Below are 25,106 nucleotides of genomic sequence, written 5' to 3' on the forward strand. Positions count from 1 at the left end.
ACGCAGCTGATAACACTGTAGGAGCTCTGGCTCTTTGTGTGGTCTGGTATGTGCATATATTGGCAGCATCCATCAATCCACGGGCAGACACAGATAGAGAACGAAGCTCATCCAGGTGCTTTGCACTCTGTGTTCCCCCCAATCAGACTGTGTATGTTTGGGTTGACAGTGTTTACATCCAGATCTCGGCTCTGTTCTGCTCTGTGGAGGAAGTCTCAACAAAAACTCTTACTGGTGACATTCGTCAGTGTTTAGACCTTTTCCTTGAAACCGCCTAACGCTCTCATAGCATGAAATGTCCAAAGTGACTAATCTTCAGCAATCAGCACCTTAAAAGGCAGTTTTCTCTCTGACTATCAGACATCAGAGGCTCGGTTTTATCAGATTCTTTTCAGCTTTTAGGTTGTTGTTTTTTTAGTGCCTCGCGACTTTTAACGAGAACGAGCTCCAGTCAAGAGACGAGGCAACGATTTTCCAAAATAGAGAAAATTTACTGAAAACGGCACGCGCAAATTTAATTTACATGTCTCAGGAATATATGTTTATGTGTGTGTGTTTGTTTTCCCACACTTGACAGAGATCAGTGGAAAGTAGGAGCGGACAGGAAGCAAAGCCTACTGGGAATTTAAACCCGAAAGAATCTCATCTGCAGTTCATCAGCCATCAGTCACTCCTGCATGCATGCATGCACTCGAACACGCACACAAAAAAGTATTTATTGTATAAAAAATTAAGAGGAAGGAATCTTTTTTCTTCTGGAATTTAACTTTATTAATCCTTCCACAGGTAAGGCAAAGTCAAAGGTCAAGCTAAGAGAGAGAGAGAAAACAAGAGAGAGGAGTCCATGGATGGCTGAAATGAAAGAAAACAAGTTGATCAGAAATTGACCCTCCAGGATCCTTCCACATCTGTGAGGTTCAATGTGTCATGTAAATAAAAGTATAGTGGGACCCAGAAGGACGCATTCTTTCTCAAGGATGGAGAATAAACAGAGGGGGAGGGCGGCAGAGCGAGCGAGGCAGGAACATGCCACAGGCACTTGACTGCTTGTTCACATGAAGTGGGAGCCTCTGCTGCTGGTCATCCTCCAGGATGAACCACAGACCGCCGTCGGCCGACCGCATCAGCCGGGCTGCCGGCGACACGGACAGATCCAGAGCCAGGAGCCGCGACAACCTGCTCCTATATGATGACTTTGGAGAGGAATACTGCTGTGCTGGGCAATGCCTTGGGTAAGGCTCTGACTTACAGCCACTACTCAGATAAACAAACAGTAAACATCTGTATGGAAAAGAAGGTATTGCTGCACTGAGGTCTGGTCTGACTGGAACCTTTTTCATTTTTTCTGTTGTTTAGAAGTTCTTCTGGATAACACTCCAGAAGTTTTCTGTTTTTCTATTAGATGCAGTTTTAGAAATCTGAGTCATGTGCTCACATTCTTTTATTAGCATCCCTTTTCAGTCAATCTTTCTTTCTCTTTTTATACCATTAACTTTGATGTGTAGCATATAAGACGGTTGTTTTGCATAGTTTTTCCAATCTTTTGGGAGAAATTGCTAGGATTTCCACTTTTGCTGAAATAATCTGTTGCCCTAAATGTTTTCCACCATTGAACAATTTCTCTGAATGCAGAATGATGGACTTTAGCTTGACAGGAAATGGTCTTCTAACCCTCTGAAAGTCATTGCTGATGTTTTCCAACCCTGACATTGCGTGAACATACACCTGTGTGCACTAGACGACAAACTCCTGCTTTTGTTGTTAGAGTCCCACTGACTGACAATAATCTATTCAACAATTAATATATATATTTTTAAGCTTTTTACTCCCAGCTTTTCCACTTTGACAGTGTGGGCTTTGATTGGCCTCTCTCTCTCAGAGTTAGATTTAAGTAGCGTTAAAACTTGGCAGAGACCAGATCCATTTTATTACATCCTGACATGAACCGTATGCCTCCCTGATCCCCAGCAGGCACAGCAGCGCTGACAGGTCGCTCACAGCTCGCCTCAGCGCTGCTAAACGCCGCCAGGCTATGCGAGGTCCTGCCTACATGTTCTCAGCTCCTTCCTTCAGCCTGTCAGAGGTCGAGCAGCGTTTCCTGGAGGCAGCCGAGTACGGCAACATCCCAGAGGTGCGCCGCATGCTGCTCCATATCCCCAACCTGAACGTCAATGCGGTGGACTACATGGGACAGAATGCGCTGCAGCTTGCTGTGGCCAACGAACATCTGGAGGTGACGGAGCTGCTGCTGGGGAGGGCAGATCTGGCCAGAGTGGGAGATGCTCTCCTACTAGCCATCAGTAAGAAATTTTCATAAACAAAAATTTGCTTGGAAATTTTATGTCTGAAGCAAATAATGTGTCTTTTATGATAACAAAGGGGTGTAGCAGTGTCTTCTTCTACTACTTTTTATGTCCTTAAAGTTAATTGTTAGGATTTTGGATTTATGAGTGTTTTTGTTAGTTTCTATTTTCACTTCAGTTCCTTTTTAGTGATTCTAGTTATTTTTATTTATTGTGTCTTTCTTAGTTACTCTAGTTTACTTTGTCTTAGATTAATTTCCTAGTTCCCAGTCTTCTCTTCCTCTTTTATTCACTCATCACTGGTTCTTCTGTTACTCCTCATGTTTCCTTGCTGGTATTTCCCCTTGATTTCTGTTTTTGTTCTGCTCTGGCTCCCTGCGTTCCCGGTCAGTTTTGTAAGTTTTCAATGTTGTCATTAAAAACATTCAACATGATCAATGCTCCCAACTCCTGTCTGCATTTTAGGTCCACCAACAAACGTACCATGACAATTAATGATTTTTTAAAATAATACTTTTACTACAAAATCCTACAAAATGTGCCACTGCAGTGGGGTTAATAATAGAACAACAATCCTAACACACATCTAAATCTCATCGAACTAAGAGGAAGAATTTACATAAATTTAATTAGATGTCTGGAGCTGTTAGTTAAGGACAGACCCAAAAACACTTATAACTTGTTGTGGATTCGATAAAAGTTCTTAAGTAATAAAATGACTATCAGATTTAAAAAGTTATATAAAATTTACCATGTAATAGATTTTTCCACCACAAGTTGTAGCAAAAGGTGAACCAGACATGCAAGCTACGCTTTTTTTTTTACTTTCAAATTTGCATTTTGCTTGGATATAAACTAAATTTTACTTTTGTGTCACAATGTTTTAGCAGCTTTTTTCTACGTTTTCTCTAGGTAAAGGTTATGTCCGTATCACAGAGGCTCTCCTCAGTCACCCTTCGTTTAGAGACGCTCACCGTCTCACAGCAAGTCCGGCTCAAGTAGACATGCTGGATGACTTCTACGCTTATGACGAAGATGGGACAAGGTACGACTGGTAAAGAAGCACCATAATGAGGTCAACCACTGACAAAAAAAGCAAAAACCATTGAAATTTGTGAGGGGGTAAAAAGACTACATCAATCTGAGTTATTCTTTTAATCAGATATTACAGTGCAAATAAAAAAAAATTATCTGACAGCAAAATATGTCCACCGTTTTTGAGTCTGCAGATAAATACAGCAAAAGGTGAACCGGACATGCAAGCTACGCTTTTTTTTTTAACTTTCAAATTTTACATTGGTAAAAATGTATATACATGTTATTTATATACATTTTTACCAAGGTGGCCTAGTTAAGGCCGACTTCTTGGTGGACTGAAAACATTGCTGTTGTCATGTTTATCCCCTTAGGTTTTCTCATGATGTGACTCCAGTGATACTTGCAGCCCACTGCCAGGAATATGAGATAGTCCACACGCTCCTGAGCAAAGGCGCCCGTATCGACCCTCCTCACGACTACTTCTGTGGCTGCGACTCGTGCAATTATCAGCAGCAGTACGATTCCTTCAGCCACTCACGTTCCAGGATCAATGCCTACAGAGGCCTGGCCAGTCCTGCATACCTCTCCCTGTCCAGTGAGGACCCGGTGCTGGCTGCCCTGGAGCTCAGCAATGAGCTGGCCATGCTGGCTGATATTGAGAAGGAGTTTAAGGTCAGTGGAAAAATATCCTGTCAGTGAAGCTGTACTGGTCAAGTCAGGGTTACATTAGTGGCTTCGGTTCTGTTTGAAATTGTTCTTGCTGTCTGCACTATAAAGTTTCTAAAGTGCTGTATGTGAAAATTTTGTTTTTAATTTTTATTATTTTGAACTGACAGATCTCCATAAGTTTCAGTACTTGAATCTTGAATTTACTTGAGGACATACAGCAGGAACAGAAAGAAAGCAGTACAGATTAAGATTATTTACACTTATAAAAGTGTTTGATAATAAAGATTACATTTTGTTACTTTAAAAATGACGGATTTATATGAAAAGGAAAAGACGTTTTGCTCATAAGTGTTTGATCATAATCCGTTTATGCAGGTTAATAATGAAGACGTTAAAGATGGAGTCCCACAAGGTTTAGTGTTGGGACCTAAACGTTTTCATGTACATATTAGTGACACTAAGGTATAGTTTCTTTTGTTGTTTTTTTACCAACAAAAAAACAAAACAATAGATGATTAAATTACCATTGTAAAACTTAGAGTTTCGATAGCAACTGAATTTACATAAATACATAAACTGAATTTTTGGGATGCTTTGCAATCTTGGCATCCAATTTTGTTTTGGACTTTCACTTATTCCTCCATATTTTAGTTACTTCATTGAGGTGTGGGGAAACACTTTGTGGCTAAAACTAAACTTGTTCATTTTACAAAAACAAAAAAGAGTAATATAGTTCACTATGTAAAGTGAACACTAACTACATAAAACGAGTAAAACAGAACTGAGATGAAACATCTGAAATCTTGGTTGTGATTGTTTTGTCCATAAAATAAGGTGATTTAATGAGCACAGTATTTGTAAAAGTATAAATCACAATTGCGTTCCTACCACACTTTGTTACTGCTGCTTTAAAATGACTTCAGCTTATGTTCTTATTTTTCTGCAGAATGATTACAGTCGCCTGTCGAACCAGTGTAAGGACTATGTGGTGGGTCTTCTGGATCTTTGCCGCAGCACAGAGGAAGTGGAGGCCATCTTGAATGGAGAAACAGTTTCTGACGACAGCTTTGACATGCCAGGTCGTCCCTCCCTCACACGCCTCAAATTAGCCATCAAATACGAACTCAAAAAGGTAACCAGGCATTCAAGCAAACAACAAAGATCATAAATAGAGCTAATTTCTTTCAGTGGTGTTATCAGGATCTGTTATGTCAGGAGAATTTACCAAGCAGTGCAAAATGTTTAACAAATGTTTTGCTCCCACGATTTGGTGGATTGCACAAAAACTGCAACAATGCTCTCCTAACATGGATGGTGCTAAGCACCGATAAGCTTGGTAGTTTTCCTCATCTGAAGCTTGAAATGTGATTTCCGAAAATCATTTTGAGGCATTAGTGGAAACTATCTCATTCTGGATCTGTCTATTTTAAAGAAAATAACTTTGTCTTTTTTTTTAAAGCAGTATTTTGACATTTGTGAATTCAAGAATGAAATATTTAATTCCTTACTCTATTTGTGTTTTTCATATGCAGATTCTCTCGAGAAGAGAACCATTTTGATTCAAGCAAACAGAAAATAAAATACATTGACAAAAAAAAAAAAGTAAATTATCTTTAATTTCAATTAAAATCCGTCCAGACCAAAGAAAATACTAATTGCTGACCAACAAAATAACATCTTTCTGTTCTTCAAGCTCTGGTTGGGGAGTTCTTGCAGCTCGTTCTTGACACTTCTTCCTGGCAGAACATTCTTCTTCTGTGGTGTCCCAGAAATATTCTGCGGTCAGAACTTTGAAGTGGATCTGATTATTAGAACGATGGATGTGGTCATGGGAGGGACCTGTAATGACTTCCCAGTAGTTCTGCACTTCATTTCTTCGTAATGAGAAACGTCAAGAACTTTCTTCTTTTTCCTGCCACCTCGAGTAATAAAATAGGTCTTTGTTATTGTGGATTATGTGCAGACCGTTTTCTCTGCAGGACATTTATTTGGGTTCATCATCAATGTAAAGACCCCTGGTTTTATCTTTGACCAGGAGATGACCTTTAAATCCTATTTTAGGCAGATTTCAAGGACATCACCATCTGTGTGGTGTTGCCAAAAATAGAAATATCCCAGCCCAGAGAGACATAGAAAAAAATAGTCCACACATTTGTTACTTTACGGCTGAACTAAACAGGAAGTCTCCCAAAAATAAAAAAAAAAAATCCAGAAATGGAGTTTTTCTCTTTAGTTTTATCGCCTCTTTATTTGCTCTCTGTTAAAACAAACAAAATAAATGCTCTTTAAACATCTAAGTCGACTCTGAACTTTTCACCAATTCCTGTTAAACGATCCTCATAAATTGACTGTAGTGCAACATACTGTATTTTCCAGAATATAAGGCACGTTGTTTGCACTGTTTGGCGTCTAGAAGACACTTTAGTTTTCACTGTTTGTGACTAAATTACTTTGGAAAGAACTGGATTGATTCTGAATTAGATTCCATCTAACGTTAAATGAACAGGATTTGTTTGTCTCGTAAGATGATTTAACATCACATTTTCTGTGAATTGGTTGAATTTAGCTGCCTGACGATGTTTTAACCCAGCTCTGTTTTCCTCCAGTTCGTTGCTCATCCAAACTGCCAGCAGCAGCTGCTGAGTATCTGGTACGAGAACCTGCCCGGCCTGAGACAACAAACCACCGCTGTGAAGCTGCTGGTGGTCCTGGCTGTGGCTATCGGACTCCCTGGACTGGCTGTGGCTTACTGGGTCACTCCGTGCAGCAGAGTATGCAACACTCAGGCGTAGATTTTACCCACAAGCCACCGGCTCTCTCATGCTCTCCACTCTGTTCTTAGGTGGGAAAAGTTATGCGCAGCCCCTTCATGAAGTTTGTCGCTCACGCCTCGTCCTTCACCATCTTCCTGGGCTTGCTCATCCTGAATGCAGCGGACCGCTTTGCAGGCACCACGGTGTTGCCTAACATGACCCACCATCAGCAACCTGGAAGTCCACAACTCAAGTTGGACCCCCTGCTGCTTCACCGCAAGACCACCACCCCCTTCACCTGGATGGAGATCCTAATCATTTCATGGGTCATGGGTGAGCGGAAGACGACGACATATGGAAACAACAACTAATGCAAATGTTAAAACAAGGCTGTGACCTTTGACTTCTCCTGCTGTAGGCATGATTTGGGCCGAGGTGAAGGAGATCTGGAGTCAGGGACCCGGAGAGTACCTGGTGGAACCGTGGAACTTCCTGGACTTTGGGATGCTGGCCATTTTCTTGGCCTCGTTCAGCTGTCGCTTCTCTGCTATGAAGCAAGCTGACTTGGCTCAGGCCTACGTGTACAAACACTGCAAAACTCTGGTCCAACTTCCCCCAGAGATACACTACTTCACTCTGGGTAAGCACACACGCGCACACGCGCACACACACACACACACACACACACGCACACACACACGCACACGCACACATCTAGTCTCACCAGTTAAAAGTTAGGACAATTCTTGCTAAATTCAGGGAACCAGTTTGAAGCTGCAAAAGGTTTAAGATGTGATGGAGGTAAATTTGCAACAGGACAGTAACCCTAAACATTCAGCTAGCGCTACAATAGCGTAGTCAGATGTTAGAATGGCCAAGTCAAAGTCAAGAACTAAATCCAGTTGAGAACACTAAGAAGTTTTCAGAGAGGAATGAATGAAAAGTTTCTAGAGTTTTAAAGCTGGTGGAGACCAAAATAGTTGCAATTGCAATTTTATTGAACAAAAAATTGACTCAGCAGGATTTATGCAGGTTTCACCAATTCAAATTTAAGACCTTTTAAATACCATTATGAGAAGAATTTAAGACCTTTATCACAACAAAAATTTACAAAAGAAAATAGTAAATAAGTAAATTTGGGCTGGCAACTGAAGTACGACAATAAATTTGCACTTACCAATAATGCTAGATAGCTTAATCCTTTCTGGCTAGCTTGCTAGCAAGAGTATATTAGCAGCTTGTTATTAGCAGCTAGCTGCGCCATGAGTCACAGAAAGCAGAGAACCCAGACTCAAAGTTTTGGGTAACTGTAAAGTCTTGCAAGACAAAAGTTAGCTACATAGAGTAAATGAGATTAAATAGTCCAGCCACGACAAAATTTAAGACATAAAATTAATGTATTTAAGGCTAAATTATAGTGTTTCAATGAATTTAAGACATTTTAAACATACTCAGGTGGGCTAAAGAGTAAATACATACCACACTTTTCAGACTTCTTTTTGCAAGAAATGTTAATCATCTTAATTTTCTTTTCCAGTCACAACTATGCAAAATTTTGTGTTGGTTCATCACGTAAAATCTCAATTCAAAACATTAAAGTTTATTCATTGTAACATGAAGTAGAGCTGCTGCTCAGCAAAATAAGTTACAGTAGTTATGGCTTTCGAAGCCCTTCTGCTTTAGTTACTAAAACTAAAATTAATTTTAACCATGGCTGCTGTCACAGCACTGCAGTCACATTTCCACCTTAAGACAAATCAGGTTTTCATTCGCAGCAGATATCCTGATGCTTACCAGCTGATTTACGCCCGTTTTGCAGCTCGTATCCACTGGACGCCGTCAGATCCGCAGCTCGTGTCGGAGGGCCTTTATGCGATCGCAGTCGTGCTGAGCTTCTCTCGGATTGCTTACATCCTGCCAGCCAACGAGAGCTTCGGGCCGCTCCAGATCTCTTTAGGAAGAACCGTCAAAGACATCTTCAAGTTCATGGTCATCTTCCTGCTCGTCTTTCTGGCGTTCATGATCGGCATGTTCAACCTGTACTCTTACTACCTGGGAGCGAAGCAGAATGACGCCTTCACCACGTGAGACTTTCATGCACACATAATTCTCCTACTTGTGAATTACGTCACACTGAAAGTGATGCTTTTATTGAAGAAAGAGGCTAAAACAGGATTATTTCTGAATTAAATTGGTTAATGTTTTGTGAACAAAGCTTAAACTATGTTGTCCTCTTTAGTTTCTCGATAAGAGTGCTGCAGTGATCTGTTGTTTTTTTTTAACAAATCTGATTTGACCAGATAACATTTTTCTAAAATACACCTGTTTTCATCAGAGTTTTGAGTTTAGGTTTGACTTTGTGTTTGACTTTATTGAAAGGAGTGTAATTAAAGAATAAACAAAGTTATACTCAAACAAAATACATTTAAAACAAAAGCAAAAAAAAGAAAAAAGAACAGTAATAAAGTATATTTAAGAAAGCATCACTTTTAAGAAGTTAAAAAAAGTGAAGATACCACAATGCAGCAATATTTGTCAACTTCAATAAAACAACAACCTTGATAATAGCGGAAGAAAATTACAAAGAATGTTAGTCTTTCCTTCTCATTCTTATTCTTTTAGGAATTATTGCTTTGCTTCTACCTTTTCTAGATGTATTTAGATATTAGAGAGTATATTGGAAAAAGGTTTCCAGCTGTTGGATTATTTTTTTCGTGTTTAGTAGATTGCTTAAATTAAAAACGTTCGCTTCTGTATGTTCATGTAGCCTGGAGGAGAGCTTCAAGACGCTGTTCTGGGCTATATTTGGACTCTCTGAGGTCAAGTCTGTAGTCATAAACAATGGACACAAGTTCATTGAGAACATTGGCTACGTACTGTATGGGGTTTACAACGTTACCATGGTGATAGTGCTGCTCAACATGCTCATCGCCATGATTAACAGCTCCTTCCAGGAGATAGAGGTACGTCACTGAAGTATATTACATTACCATGTGGTCCAGGTATGAGCCTATAAATATGAAGTCATGTGTTTGGGGTTTTTTTTGCACTCTCTTGTATAATAAACTTTCTTTGTGTTCATAAAAATTAATTTAGATGCTGTACTGCACATAACTCTGTCTGAACATAAATATATTTAACAGATAAACACATGTATTCAGTTTCAGACAGCCTAAACTAAAAAAATTGAAGTTTTGTTGGAAGTCTGAGATCCAGCAAGTTTTTGGAAGATGAAAAGAAAATGGAAACCTTTTGACAAACAGACAAAATTATTTATATGACAAAAACCAAACTGAACGCAAGGTAGTGGCAGCGTAATGCTGTGGAGTTACTGTGATTAATGGATCACAGCACGTTGATGTGTGAGAATGGCCCAGTCAAAGTCCAGACGTTTCTGTCTCTGGATGTGCAACGATGGTCGAGCCAAACAGAAAAGACTCGCAGCTGTTTTAACTCGCCACTTTTTTCTTAGTTTTATGTGTAAAAATAATTGAAGCCATATTTAATTTATCTTCCATTTCACAAATCAGAACTACTTCATGTGTTCTATCATGAAATCTCAATAAACTATGTCAGAATTTAAAAGAATTGCTCAAGCTGTTTGAACAGATTTGCAAAGTGGTGTAAAAAACAAAACCAAGAAAGAGAAGCAGGTTTCGACAGTCTGGCCTTCCAGAAGCTCCGTGTCCAGATATAGCTGAGGTTTGTTGTCCAGATGATCACATAAATTGCTTTTGTTATCTTTGGACAAACAAACCAGAAGTTTCCAGCCTTTAAGCGATGCTGATGTGTGTGTGTTTTTCCCCCCCAAAAAAGACAACCAATCTGACTGCTATCAGTGTTTTAATCTAGCTTTCGGTGAATTGCAAAGGCTGTTTTACTTTTTTTGTAGTCCTCCAGTGCATAACTGGATCTTCAGTATGTTGTAAAATTTCTGGGTTTTGCTTCTGGCCATCTCTCTTTTCTCCCCGAACCTTTCCACTGTTTTTGCAGTTCTAAATATGGATGTAAAATGTTCACAATGACACCAAATTACTTAATACAACAGATTTTTTTATTTCTGCCTTTGTTACATGTCATTTGATTATGACATCTTTATTTCTAGGAAGGCCATTACTGATTAATTTTCTAAATCTGATTATGAATTAATTTATTCCCAAAAGATATTTTATTTGACTACTTTAGCCCTGCTTTTCATTAACAATTCAATATTTGCTTTTTTTTTTTTTTTTTTTTTCATTTTCCATTGTGTTACTCTGCAGGATGATGCCGATGTCGAGTGGAAGTTTGCTCGGGCAAAACTTTGGTTTTCTTACTTTGAAGAGGGAAGGACACTCCCTGTCCCATTCAATCTGGTCCCCAGTCCAAAATCTGTGCTGGGACTGGCCACAGCCATAAAGTCCATGCTCTTGCATGTGGCTCACAGACACAGGGAGAAGAAAACTGAGACACAACTTAATCAGGTATACATATTCAACATATAATGACTTAAAACATATGTTAAAGTATTTATGTTCCTTAAAGTTTATGTTTTCTTGCCACTCTTCCAGAAAGCACAGATTTGCAGAGTGAACAACTAATAGTCGTCCTATCTATATATTCTCTCTGCTATTTTAACTGAAGCTGAAAGGAATATCTTAGCTGCGTCCTTCATGAGCAGGTTTATACTTTTTGAATATTGATTATACCTGAACCTCGAGCAGCTTTGGAGTATTCATTGATCTCCTTTACGCTGTTTGTTCAGTGATGTACTTTTTTTTTTTTACATAAAACATTTAAAAACCCACATATAACTTATTTAATTATTATAGCTAATTAATAATTGTATCCATCACAATAAATCTAAATGAACTACATTAAAGTTGTGGTTGTAAACATATTTGAACTTATCCTCTTTTCGCTTCAGCGGCTGAAAAGTAAGTGAAATAATCTTTGGCGCCCTCTAGTGGTATTAAGCATTCCTTCAGGATCAAAGTTAAATTAATTACTGTCATTTCAGTTAAGTTAAATCAAATTACATAACATATGTGAGTTATTTCCGCAGCTTGGGGAGAGCAAAAATCCAGGATATGGTGGCTCAAATGGTCCAACAAGATATGAGGTGTGTGTTTTATTATATATTGTATGAAATTAACCTCTATAAATGTTCACTTTATTTTCTTATATAATGATGCTATATTCCCCATCTTTTCCTTCACTCGCTGCAGAAGATCATGAAGCGACTAATCAAGCGTTATATAATCAAAGCTCAAGCAGACAGAGAGAGCGACGAGATCACAGAGGGTAATATAAACTAAGCTCTGTGCGTTTGTCATTATTATTACTTTGTGACAATAAATACTATTTATTTTCCTATTAAAAACACTGAGTTTTAAATTTTTTAGTGCAGTCATTGCAACACTGCCCCAGCCATAAGTGTCTGCAATTATCCATTCCTGATTGTTTTGATCTGGTCTTTCCATTTTATGTATCCATACCTGCATCATACTATAACCTCAGACCTCATTGTTATTCTTGGTTGCATCTGTTCTGGTCCAGGTGAGCTGAAAGAGATCAAACAGGACATCTCGAGCCTGAGATATGAGCTGCTGGAGGAGAAATCCCAGAACATGGAGACGCTTGACGGACTGTTGAGGAGGCTGGGAGAATTCAGCACGCCGTCATCGTAGTGCTCAACCTCTAAATACTCAAAGCTTGCTAAGTGCCTTTTAAATGTACCTTAATGGACCTGCATTTGGGCAGAAGCATTACCAGGTTATAGAGTTGAGTGATGTGGATACAAAGATACATGTTCATTATGACTGAAAACATTCTGGAACTTTAATTTTTACACAAATAAATGTGCAAATGAGAGTAAAATCTTTTAAGTTTGCCCTAAAAATGTCAAACATAACATGTGGTTCTGTCTCGAGTTTTGGTGGGAAAATGATTCCCAAAAGCTCAGGAACTGAGCTGCAGGTTAGCTCTCATTAGTTTCTGCAGCCTTTTTAAAATGGCAGGTTTCTGAGAGGCAAAACAATAGATTGTGGTAAATCAACTAATTTAGTTCCTCCTTTTTAGAAGAAAAAAAAAAATCCAGGAATGTCATGTGCTTTCACACTCTTAAACTAAAACTGTTTTGAAGCACCTCTTGTTTCAATTTCAGGATTCAGTCTTCAAAGTTTCCTGTTTTCATCACAAAATCCTGGTATTGTCAGAGATGTGTATACTTTTGAGAACAGCTTACTTCTGTTTCTTCAGTGTTTTAAATGTTTTCCTACAATGTGTCATAGTTTGTTATAATTCTAAGAGTTTCTTTTTGTATTAAGTAAAAACAAATCAATGCTTAAAAATAAATATACCACATATCAGACATAAATAAATAAAAATAAGCAGAATCCACACATACAGTATACTATTTGAAGGTTTTGTTTTTATTTAAACAGCAGTAAAGCTGGCAGAGAGGACATATAAAACAATCATACAGTTCAAGGCACTGAGGTGTGAACATTGAATTTCTAGACTGACTAATGAAACCTTCAAACATAAATTACCAAGATTAATAGAAAAATACTGCTTCTATGTACCTTTTACATATGTTTACTGAATTCATAACTTTCAGAATTACTGAACAGAAAATACAAAAGGGCGATACTGAGAAGCTAAGCCATATATGTCAAGTATTAACATCTACTGCGCCGCATGCAGGAGGCCGATTACTCATGCTGCAGCACAGCAGTCAGTGATAATAGTCACAGTTACAGTATCATGGTTTTGATTCTTTATAAACCTTCAAAATCTGAGCCAGGTCTTTGTGATTCTTTCATGTGCCGACGGTTCGTCAGCCTTGTCAGATATATTTGATGTAATTTTCAGGTATCAGGCCAGTTCTGCCTTTATATGTCGCCTGAAGCCAACCCGGTTCCACAGACGGACCCACTGCGAAAGCAACAAAACAGAAATCACTCGGAAACTCAGACAACAAAGAAGCAGGCTTTTATAGCCCTTCTACAAACATATTAGAGATGCTCAGAGAAATTGTGTGGAGAGTGGAATTAGACAACTTTCTGCTTGATCAGATCTTTTTCTTATCAGTGAACACAACGTACTTAGCAAGAACACATTGTCCCGACAATAACATTCTTACGTTTGGAAGTTGTTATTGTGTGTTATTTTAAACAGTATTTTCTACACCATGATGTCTGTGGTTTGTTCAGTGTTCAAGGAAGCGAGAGAGAGCAAGACTTAAAGATAACAGAAAGGCTCAATGGAGAACAGCAAATCTGATCTGATCCTTTTCTGCCTATTCTAGACTGATGTGAATGGAGCAAATAGTTATATTATCCGTATCCACAACTAGACCAGTCATTTGGTCAATCACGAATTAGCTTAATATTTAATTTAATTTAACGCACTTCGAAAATAGCGTAAGACATTTATGCATTATGTTAAAAACAAATCTACATTTCGATGAAGACAGTGGTCACAAACAATCATGAGACGTGCATGAAAAAGAAGAAAAAAAATCAAAACGCAACAGAACAGCATCACTTTTCTCTCAAGATCAAAATATGTCAGTGTAAGATAATGAAAGATTCACATTTAAAATCAATGGGCAGATTTTATTTTGTACACGTTCACTCTCAGAAACATGAAATCTTACCATTTGTGAACAGCGCCCCTTGTGGAAAACTGAGTTCGTGGCTGTGCTCTGCTTCACAGGAGTACAGAGCTCTAGCTTCCCTGCAGGAGAGAGTTAAAAAGGCGCTCACTAACTGAGTTAACAAGGGATTCAGTCATGAAGATGTGCTGCTCAGGAGGCGACAGCTTCGAATATCATCCATGTTGCCTTACCTTCCAGACGGACAGATGTCTAACGCTGAGGAGAACACTGAACTCTCACGCTGAGGCTGCCTGACTGATAATCTGCAACACAAACACAACAAAAAAAATAAATAATTTTCTTTGACGTAAATTATTAATCACAACCAAGTAATATATTTAGTTTTCATATAAATTGCGATGAAAATCAGTCTGGTTTTCCTTCCTCCTGAGCTTCTTTTTCTCAGAGAACACAGAAATGCTAAACTGACGCTCACAGTGAGACGGGCCTTGAGTAGCCGTTGCTGGATGGCACTGTGGAGAGCTTCGGGGTCAGATCGGAGCCACAGCGGTTGTGACCTTTCCGAGCTTTCGCTCTCTCCTGTAGTTCCAGCGACATGAGGCTCTGCACCGACCCATGACAGCTTTTGTAATCTTCAAACACAAGAGATCAGAATCACGGTTGCACAGTGGTAAATGTTTCGGCTTTTATTTATTTTAGAGGCAAAACGGAAAAAAAAGGAGTCTTTCACACACCTTCTGAAATGTGCAAGGAGGTGAGAGACGATGATGTGGAAAGCCGGTAGGGAAACAGCGAAGAGGAGGAAGAAGAAGAGGAGGAGGCAGTGCTGTGGTGTGGAGGAGAGGTAGAGTCTGTTCCTCTGACTTCTGTGGCCGCAGCACAGGATGCGTTCCTTCGCTCCTCTGACTGAGAGCTCTTCAGGGAGGAGACGGAGGCTGCTTTCTCCCTGACAGGAGAGGAACGATTCCCTGACGGGGGCTGGACCGACGCTGTGGAAGCACATCTCGAGTCTTTCGCAGAAGACAAAGACACGGTTGAATTTCTGTTGAAAGACCTCTCCACTGCAGAGAGTAAGGAGGATGTGGAGGAGGACACAGAGGAAGTCTGCTCGGCAGAGGACAGAGGAGTGGAGATCCAGGAAGAGGAAGGCGTGAGGCGGGGGGAGGGAGCGTTGTCTGGAGACGCTTTCTGATCTTTCCCGTTGCGCGCCGGCGAGCCGGAGGAAGTCGGAGGAGGAGAGCCGGGCTCAGCGGCGGGAGAGGATGGAGGGGAGGTCTGAGACAATCCGTTTTTTTCAGAGGAGTGTGACGACAACGACTCCTGGCTGCCCATCGGAGTCGTATCAGGGCTGCTGCTGAACGTGTCGCCTGAAAAACAAGAGGAAACGCCACATCACACACTGAGGAGCCAGACTGTTGATCTATTGTCTGGTGGTCCTGGTGATATGTGATACAACTCCAAGGAATGAATACAGTTACAATGAAAACATTGAGGAAAAAATAAAAACAGTTTCAGGAAGATCTGACTCGGCACAAATGGCTATAAAAAGTCTTCAGTAAGGGAACGTCAGCACAGCGAGATGCTAGCTGAGGCGCTAGGCTAACGCCAACCTGCTTCCTCTGTTTTGATATAACTAGAAAATTCTGATAATATTTTTTTCTTTGAAGCTCCAATTAACTGCAAGGACAAAGATTTAAAATGAAAATTTCCCCAATTTCTGCTTTGCGTCTTCAGGTCTTTACCTCACAGCCAAATGATAAAGTGTTGACTGGATCCAGACTAGTGAAATTATTGATTGGATTAAACATGTTGAATCGATTACTGACATAATCAGCAACTAATTTAGTGATTAAATAATTGTTCATTGGAATATAATGACTCTAAAAATGCACACACTCAGAGCAGTAATTAAGACTTTAAAAGTATATAAATTTGAATGTAAAATAAAAAAAAAACTTTGTCTTTAAATATATTATACCCAAACTCCTCAAGTTTAAGTTTTTCAAATTCTACAAAAAAAAAATAAAAAATCGATTAAGCACCTTTTGCTATCCAATCATTAACCGGCTAATCTAAAAAAAAAAATCAGTTAATCTGCAAATTATCAAGCGTTCACTAAAAGAATGCTGTCATTGCATTTTAGGCAATAAAATGTCTATTTTCTTATGGGAACTGAATTATTTATATGTCACCTTAATTTATTCCAAGTATTGCATAAAAAAGTTTTTAAAGTGATTCAAAAAATCTTCAGAATGTGATCAGTTTTTAACAATCACTAACTAAAATAATCGACTGACTTGAGGTTCAGTCGATATTACAATTATAATCTGGACTTTTGAGAGTCACTCTGTAGAGTGAAGTAAATATGACTATATTTTAAAGAATGTATTTAAGTCCAAAAAAACTGAGAGACTTACCTACCTGGAAGCCTAATATACCTGGTAAGATGTGTTATTTACTAGATGAATTAAAAGACTCACTGTCATTGTCTGCCAGGCAGAGAGCAGGAGTGTACAGACGGGCCTTTCTCTTTCCAGATGACAGACAGATGGCCTTGCTCCTCCGTGGAGTGGAGCGAGACGACGGCGCCTGAGGCAGCGGCACCGACAGGTCCGGAGCCTCGCCGAAGATCTGACGCAAACACAAACAGTTGGCATCAATGTGAGTGGGCTCTATGATTACGTGTGTGTGGCAGCTTTTAAACTCACTTTGTCGTGGTTTTCAATGATGATCTCCACCACAATGTTCTGAAACTTGATGTTCATCATGGCGGCCACCGTCTCCTCCTGCGACCTCATCAACGTGGGGCCGAAGATCATCCCAAGGTTAGACACGGTCATCATGTTCTGATCGCTGTGAGAGGACACACTACACACCAAAACAGAAACAGAGGGGCTCAGCTATATGGCTATAAACACAGAGGAATCTGGCTAATACAAACAAACAAGCTACAATTTAAAAGACAAAACAGATTAAAATTTTACTTCGTAAATCATTCTTAAACACTGCTTTAAAACAGAAATGCTAGTGAAAGCTAAACAATAAGAGCACCATGAAATCGTTTACATACTTGTGAAGATGATTAGTTAAGATGTCCAACATCGTTTTGTTTTTTTCTGGGAGTTTGTATACAAGAGCATGAATTGCTCTCACTCTGTACGTCTGGTCATCATATTCTGTGAGAGAAGCAAAGAGCGATGATGGAGGAGCCTGGTGTGCTTTAACCTAACCCTAAATAAACTTTACAAAGTAACAAATTAAAAGTAGCAGCAACTTAAATAAAGTACCTTGCAAAAGTTGAGTATTCTTCAACTTGATCTAACTTCTCACATTAAAACCATCAACCCTTATCTATTTTATTGAGATTTTATGCAATCTGCCATTAGCATAGTTAGCATTAACCTTCTTGGTTGTTTCTCTGATTAATACTCTGCTTGTCCAGCCTGTCAATTTAGATAGATGTTTATATCTTGATAGGTTTTGCAAGACAAAATGTTTTCTGTTGTAGAATCGAAAAAATTCTTACTTGCAGCCCTGATGAATTCCTTATGCAGCCTGTAGGTCAGTAATGGTTCTGCCAAACACCTGAATGTAGTTTACAGAAATAATTCACAGTTTGTGGGGAAACGTACTTAAAAGACAAGCAAAAAATGCCATGCTGTTTGCCCAGATTACCTGAAATAATCTTTCAGGCCACTGGTTATAGTCTTGTTGTCCCAGATTTCTGCATCTAGCTGCACATCGGAGGGCGCAGAAGAAGCTGCAGGGATGTTAATATGTCAGAATGTTTCCATGGATATGTTATCTTATTTTTAATAAAATAAATACTTTTTTCCCAGATATATAAATATCAACATACCAAACGCGCTCGCCATCAGTCGCTGCACTTTAGAGTTTACTCCACCTGTCCTGTAAAGTCCAAGCGTAGTAAGGCCTGCAGACAAGTTAATAAATAAAGGTCGACAGTAGATATAACAAACATACATGAGTATTGTTTCGGTTAAATGTTGTAAAGGCGAGAAATACCTCTTGTTTCAACCAGCTCAACGCACTTCTTAACAAAGTTGAAGCCTGCTTCGTTGAGAAACGCTATAAAATGAAAACTCAAAGTCAGACCAAACAATTCTTACATAATTCTCATCTTATGCAGAATCTTCTAATCTGAACTTGACACTTACTCTCCTCTTTTTTGCTGAGCAGAGAAGGAAGCGTGTAAATCTGTACAAACATGGAAGAAAACATGAGTAAAAGTTGCTTTCTAGTAGCCCCGGCAGAAATTTCTCCCCAGAGATGTATTCTTTATGGAGCTGGGTGTGTCCTTACAGGCTCCTTTCCATCCATCGCCTCCATCCACAGCCGCCTGTTGGCCTCTGACAGGGCTTGTAGAGTAATGACGCCATGTCTGTATGAAAACATAGTTACACCCAAGCTCAATTCGGCAACCACACCCCCAATTATTTGGAGGTAAAAATAAACCAGGCATCATTCATGGGAAACACTAAGACTCTCGGTCAGGTTGTCCGCTCACCTCTCCACCACCTCGATGTCGAAGCAGAAGCGTTTGTCGATTGAATCCGTCTTCCTTCGAACGCACGAGCGTAGCCTGAACATCTCTGGGGCGCCAGTCACTACGCCGTTCTGTCGGAGAGAGCAGCAACACACACGCATGAGCAGGGTCCCAAAGTTTAGTGCTGACTGGAAGGAATTACTTTAGTGAGAAAAATGAAACGTGGAAAAACTGTCTGTATGGCTGCAGAAAACAGTGTTGGTCAACCTAAATGTTTCTGCTGGTCTGCAGTTTAATTAAACATTTTACACAATGACGAAAACACGACAGACAAATTTGATGAAGGTAGTTTGAGTATTTATTCTCCTGTTCAAGTTCAAGAAAGGATTTTATCATAAAATCAATCCTTCTTAGAGGTGGATTTAAGGTTTTAATATGAGCAGCTGAGCTGAAGGGAATCATAAAGTTTTTATGAGATGCATTCATATGAAACACTGTTGCACTGACAAAACTCCTTGGTGCGGTCACTGTTACTGAGTGAATTAGAGGAAAAAGTCTCCAAGTGACAAAGACACACAAACCTGTACACAAACTCCAAATGATTAAAGGTCGTACAAAAACAACTGAATATTTTCTTGATATTCCCCATACAAATAAATCAGTAAACATGGGAGCCACCGGCTCACCTGTCTGCTGGCTGGTCTGGTCTCTGTGTTGCTCATGGTGAACATCTTTGAGCTCCTCTCATAGGTGCAGTAATGCCTGGTCCACACACTCCCCAAAGGACCTGGATACACAACGTGTCACTGCTGTGCATAAACGTAACTCGTTCGAGTCTGATTTAGTAAGACAGACATTTTGATTCTCCTTAAGGAAAAGTAACTAGCATAATAAAGAGCAGCTCACGTTTTTCTTGTATGTACAGGAATCCCTCCATGGTGAAGCAGCTGGGGCCTTTGAAGTCGTCCTCAGCAGACCTGATCCTCTTCATCAGCCTCTCAACTTCAGCACGAGTGCTTTCAAAGTTGTTGCGAGCCTTTAAAAGAAGACGCGCATTAGGCTTAACACAACTTAAAACTGGTTTTATTTATGGTTACTGAGTTGTCTATTTGCGACTTATTCAGGAAAGTGAATTATTAGGTAACCTAGCTTTGTATGGAACATCATCATCGTTTGATCTTTTCTGGTGTAAATAAAAAAGAGCAATAAAGGGTAAAGGGGAAGTTTTAAACAGTAAAATGTTGAGCCTTTTAAGACCATCATAATCTAATTTTAAGACCTTGATGCATAGTAATGAAAAATTACTTACAAATTTAATATTCAGCTAAAGATAACTTTTAACATTTTCATTGGTGAGTCTATGGCTTTTACCATTAGGCTGCACAACTTGAACACCTTTTTAAAAAGCGTCCAGTGAGCTTCATAATGGTTACTAATTAAAAGTTTCGAGCAAGCTATTAATATTTCTTTTTTTTAAAGCTGTATCTTGTTAAACATACACTCTCTGACAATGAAGGGTTTAGATATCCCAAGTAACTCAAGTAATAACTAATTACAACCAGGAACATCGATTTCTCAACTAGGATGACAAAACATGGAGCAAATGAAAAATGTTTTTAAACACTTTTCTAAACCCTTTCAAAATGTTGCTGAACATTTACCCCTAAAAATGCCAACCTTAAAAAAAAGCCAAAACTCACTGGACCATTGAAACCAACTCTCAACACCTGGAGCTAATTTTTTTTACCATTTTAAACAGCGAAACCAGTTAGACATTAAAATCCAAACCGTAGTTCAGATTACACTTGATAAAAATATGCAACACAAACACATCCTAAGACGCCAATTTATTCAGACTTAGGAAACTGAACCAACTGGATCAGGACTTTCTGGTTTATCCGGATAATTTTTTTATATACATGTAATGTGACAAGGAAAAGAAAACACTAAAGACCAACAGCGACTTTTTGTCTCATAAAAAACCCCAAACTTAACTAACTTAAATGTTAAGATAAATATAATTCATTAGTAGAAAGTCTTGTTTAAATACAATATGCCAGAAATAGCAGTTGAGTGTGAAGTTTGCACTTTAACACAAAGTACTTCTACTCCCTTTCCAGCAGTTGAATTGTGAGTGTTTATTTACAAAGCAGTAATCTAAGGCATAGATTTAATCTTAAGGCTAGGGAAAAAACAAGCACTTACATTTTGCAGGTTAAACTGGAGCTGCTGCTTGTAGGGTTCAAACTCATTGGCCAGCTCATAACCCTCGTGGTAGAAGGTAAACAAGCCCTGCAGGAAGGCCAATAACTGGGAAGCACAGGGAGAGATCAACAGAAGACATGTTAGCTCGGGGCTTGGGAGTTTAAAACGTGACGAGGAAATTACAGAGAATTGACTCTCAGTCATCTGCTCAATAATCCAAACTGGCTCCAAAGAGAAAACCCCTCTGAGCTTTGCTTGTTGTTTACTTCGCTGCCATTGTTTATTTTACAACAAACAGCTCTTCCTCTGTGTCAGCTGGAAAAAACCTAATCACAGGAAGTCCTGCTACGGCAACAGGAAGCGTCCTTTGCTGATATCGATCGGTTAAAAAGTTTTACCGCTCGTCATGCAGTGTGTGTAAAGTGTGTTTTTGAGCTCACGGCTCACTTGTTATTCCAGTGAGTGTGTTTATATATGCACACTTGCTAATGGCTCGGCTTGATGCTGTATGTAGAAAACACATCACAGGAAAAGTCTAATCGCTCGAACTTCCCTGTGATGAAACAGCATGTACTGGGCTGCCTTCCATTTTGAAATTGTTCTTTTCAAATACCCGTCTCTAAATATAAAAAAGGGGTTGCACACAATATAACAATGGTACTAAAGAATATGATCTTACTGGCTCCACAAACTCAAACTTCTTCCTTTCCTGCACTTCTTGGATCTTGAAGACATACTGGAGAGCCGCATCGTAAAAAATTTGCCTGTCTTTGTCCATCTGTGAGTCAGCCTATAAGGAAAAACGTACACAACAAATACTGAGAATGTGATGTAACTTAACAGGTGTGGGAGAGACGTGTTGTAGCTTTGAGAGAATGTTGAGAATGTACCTCCTGCAGCTGGGTCTCCTTCTTCCTGGAGGACACACCGAGATACTTCTCCAGCACAGAGTAATACCTTTCTGTCTCCTTATCAAACTGTTTCTTTCCCTCCTGGGAAACACATTTCAAGAGACAGGATGTTAGCAGCAAAGATTTCTAAAACCACAGAGAAGGAATTGCATGCATACTTGTTTTGTACGAAGGCTTTAACGACAGAGCTGTTTATTACTGCTGTTGTTTCTGAATCACAAACAGGGACTACATCAGAATATAAAAAAAAAACAAAGCTTCAAGAAGATTTGTCTTTTTCAGGAAACCTGTGTCATTACATAGATTGAAAGGATCCAAATGCAGACATGCAGGAGGCAGGTCTAAACTTCAGCCCTTTAATCACATCAAGTCACAAGACCAGACAGCACGGAGTGACTTAAACAGGACAAATGGAAAGAAAACCACTTTAGCATTTGTGAGTTATACTGTAGAGGTTGGAGAGAAAAACAGGAAGCTGGAAATTAGGCATCTTAAATATAATGTAGCTAATGTAAAACATGAAGCTCTTCTACTGAATATTACATCCCCAAAACTAACAGTGACATGAAAGAGCAAAAAAAAGAAGGAAAGAAAGAAAAACACAGAAAGAACTGAAACTGTGAAAAGAGTCATGAAGCACCAACACATTTAAACTCATTTCAAAGTAGACAGAATGTTCAGAAGAAAATTGCTCCGATATGTCAGACATCAAGGTATATTACGTTTTCAAAAGCAGATTGGCTTCACATGAAATACAACCGTCTTTCGTTTTGTCATGGGAAAAGCAACTAGAGATTTACTCTGTAAGAGCTATTAACATCAAAATGCCATGAAAATACGCCTACTAAGTCAGCGAATTTGTCCAGAACAACCCAACTCTGCAACTAAGCTGCTGCAAGAGTAGGAAGATTTTTATTAAATAATAAGGCAGCAGCTCTGAGGAACTAAAAGCTCTGGTGAAGCACAGAGAGGCCGTTAATAATAAACAAAGAGATTCTGCCAGAAATAATTAAGAAACAGCTCTCTTCCAAACAGCTGCACTGCAGTATCCAACTACACCACATGTGCCACAGATATTCTTGCTCTGTAACGTCTAGCTGAAGATGTGCTGCTCACACATTAGTGTTACATTCTGCAAACTGAGAAGCTGCTCGAACCAATGCACAGAGGTGAGCTGAGGCTGAACTTTCAGGTTGCTTTTTTTTTTTTTTTACAACCAAACAAACTCAGTAAATCACACCGCGTCCTCTTATCAGTTACAGAAAAGAGAAAGTTAGATAAGTGTATAAATCAACTTGAACAGCTGCAGTTAGCAGACATCACATATTCATTGTGTTTATACAGTCTCTGTCTGTGACATGCTCCCAGTCTCTCCCAGTGTCCGTTCCCATGACCTTGCCACTGACTCTACACTGCAATCCATCGTTTATCTGAACTAACTGAATTTCTAATTGTTAATTAATCACTGGATAACTTCTCAGCACAATAAACAGTTTTTAGATTTGAACTTCACCAGCTAGAGAAGTGGATGTACCTTAACTGCTCCGATCTGCTCCTTCCGAAACCTCTCCAGTGGTGAGATCAACACGTCATCGGCATTCTGGATCTGAAAGAAGGAAAAAACAAAACAAAACAAAAAAAAAACAAAAAAACAGAAGTGAGTTCAGTTTGTTGTAACAGTAAATACCAAGAGCAGCAGCAAAAATGTCCCATGAGGACTGCAGCTGCAAGTTCACTGTTGAAGTTCAAATATGGTTTTATTAAAGGAGATCCACAAATCCTTGACACGTTCTACAACGCAGTGATTGTTACTTTTGTGAAGCTTTTAATTCGGTGACGTGCCCAGAAAAATCTTTCAAATAAGACATAATATGTTAATCGACGGTCAGCTTCACAAAAAGTATCACTGAGAAGATGGAGATTTATTCTACAGCAACAATTTATTTACATGGAGATCAAGATAACACAGGAATCACATGTGTTATCTTGACACATGTCAAGATAACACATGCTATGTTGACAAACATATTTGACAAGGGTCAGAGGGTTCAGGCTGTTAAATGGGTTAAAAAGTATAAACTGCAAAATATATTGAATCACAATTGCATTTTATGAGCAAAATTGTAAACACAGACAACGATCTGGATGTACCATTTTGCAGATCTTTAAATTAAATTCTTCATGCATTGACTGCTAATAATATATTTAGCCAGCTTCATACAGTCTGATTGCCCCTCACATCTGCACCAGATGCAGATCTTAGCAACTGGTACACTAAAGTTCATGCAGAGTGGTGGATATAGTGGATGGAGCTTGCAATATGTGATAATTGCAAACTTATTCGAGCTCTTAGAGGCTCAAATAAGCTGGTAGATTTAGATTCCCATGGAATGCCACAGTGCATAGCTATTCTGGAGCATTTTCAGCCAGTTTCTATAGATTAACTGACTTTGGTTATTAAGCATCTGCGGCCTTCAAATTATCCATTGGAGTGTCTTCCTACTCGTCTGATAAAAGACATTTTTCTTATTTTTGGCAGCTATATTCTTAAGGTGATAAATACCTCATTGCAGTCAGGTTGTGTCCCATCTACTCTTAAGCATGCTGTGGTCAACCCCCTTCTTAAAAAAACCAATCTAGACTCCAGTGAGCTAGCAAATTTCAGGCCCATTTCTAAATTGCCTTTTTTATCTAAAATTCTTGAAAAATTAGTTTTTATTCAGCTTGAAATGTTTTTAAAAGATAACAATATAACTGAGAAGTTTCAGTCTGGGTTTAAAGTTGCTCATAGCACTGAATCTGCCTTGCTCCGAGTGTATAATGATCTCCTCTTAACAGTTGATTCAGGCAATGTTGCAGTTTTATTACTTTTAGATTTGAGCTCTGCATTTGACACTGTAGATCATCAGATTCTCTTACATAGATTAAAACACTGTGTTGGCCTGCGAGGCTCAGTATTCGAAAGGTTTAAATCTTATTTAGGAAACAGAAATTTCTCTGTTCATCTTGACCAATCCTGTTCTGGGGCCAGACCTTTAAAGTATGGTGTTCCCCAAGGGTCAATTTTAGGGCCCATTTTGTTTATCTTGTATTTACTGCCTCTTGGTAAGATCTTCC

The 25,106-nt window shown here is 39.1% G+C and overlaps 2 protein-coding genes and 1 long non-coding RNA gene across 4 annotated transcripts in view; 1 reads left to right on the forward strand and 2 right to left on the reverse strand.

Annotated features, from left to right (window-relative positions):
- The first annotated feature begins 802 nt into the window (after window positions 1-802).
- trpc6a (transient receptor potential cation channel, subfamily C, member 6a) lies at window positions 803-12,622 on the forward strand. Its single transcript, XM_007556440.2, has 14 exons — window positions 803-1,232; window positions 1,969-2,300; window positions 3,216-3,348; window positions 3,713-4,013; window positions 4,957-5,142; window positions 6,617-6,781; window positions 6,853-7,096; window positions 7,182-7,403; window positions 8,583-8,847; window positions 9,531-9,726; window positions 11,026-11,226; window positions 11,808-11,864; window positions 11,971-12,046; window positions 12,302-12,622. The coding sequence occupies exons 1-14, from the start codon at window positions 1,093-1,095 to the stop codon at window positions 12,430-12,432; spliced, it is 2,649 nt and encodes an 882-aa protein (XP_007556502.1). The 5' UTR covers window positions 803-1,092; the 3' UTR covers window positions 12,433-12,622.
- LOC103141022 (uncharacterized) lies at window positions 5,608-8,633 on the reverse strand. Its single transcript, XR_476556.1, has 2 exons — window positions 8,558-8,633; window positions 5,608-5,929 (listed from the first exon to the last, which is right to left on the reverse strand). It is a non-coding gene; the product is annotated as an uncharacterized LOC103141022 (long non-coding RNA).
- A 533-nt stretch (window positions 12,623-13,155) lies between the features above and the next one.
- The window catches only part of LOC103141036 (rho GTPase-activating protein 42-like), an 18,848-nt gene continuing 6,897 nt past the window's right edge, over window positions 13,156-25,106 (reverse strand). The window contains exons 4-24 of one of the 2 annotated variants that reach the window (XM_016673805.1): window positions 23,524-23,595; window positions 21,969-22,070; window positions 21,758-21,868; window positions 21,079-21,183; window positions 19,780-19,909; window positions 19,560-19,660; window positions 18,895-19,004; window positions 18,690-18,768; window positions 18,545-18,584; window positions 18,393-18,455; window positions 18,226-18,300; window positions 18,042-18,126; window positions 17,893-17,951; window positions 17,437-17,542; window positions 17,075-17,234; window positions 16,847-16,997; window positions 15,101-15,733; window positions 14,854-14,998; window positions 14,597-14,668; window positions 14,406-14,485; window positions 13,156-13,681 (exon numbers count right to left, since the gene is read on the reverse strand). In XM_016673805.1, the coding sequence (XP_016529291.1) occupies window positions 13,593-13,681; window positions 14,406-14,485; window positions 14,597-14,668; window positions 14,854-14,998; window positions 15,101-15,733; window positions 16,847-16,997; window positions 17,075-17,234; window positions 17,437-17,542; window positions 17,893-17,951; window positions 18,042-18,126; window positions 18,226-18,300; window positions 18,393-18,455; window positions 18,545-18,584; window positions 18,690-18,768; window positions 18,895-19,004; window positions 19,560-19,660; window positions 19,780-19,909; window positions 21,079-21,183; window positions 21,758-21,868; window positions 21,969-22,070; window positions 23,524-23,595 (2,568 nt within the window). In that variant the 3' untranslated portion in view covers window positions 13,156-13,592. Of the gene's footprint in view, window positions 13,682-14,405; window positions 14,486-14,596; window positions 14,669-14,841; window positions 14,999-15,100; window positions 15,734-16,846; window positions 16,998-17,074; window positions 17,235-17,436; window positions 17,543-17,892; window positions 17,952-18,041; window positions 18,127-18,225; window positions 18,301-18,392; window positions 18,456-18,544; window positions 18,585-18,689; window positions 18,769-18,894; window positions 19,005-19,559; window positions 19,661-19,779; window positions 19,910-21,078; window positions 21,184-21,757; window positions 21,869-21,968; window positions 22,071-23,523; window positions 23,596-25,106 lie in introns of both variants that reach the window. The other variant, XM_007556453.2, reaches the window with a different exon arrangement.

Source organism: Poecilia formosa, unplaced genomic scaffold, assembly GCF_000485575.1.
Source record: "Poecilia formosa unplaced genomic scaffold, Poecilia_formosa-5.1.2 Scaffold3, whole genome shotgun sequence".
Classification (NCBI taxonomy): domain Eukaryota; kingdom Metazoa; phylum Chordata; class Actinopteri; order Cyprinodontiformes; family Poeciliidae; genus Poecilia; species Poecilia formosa.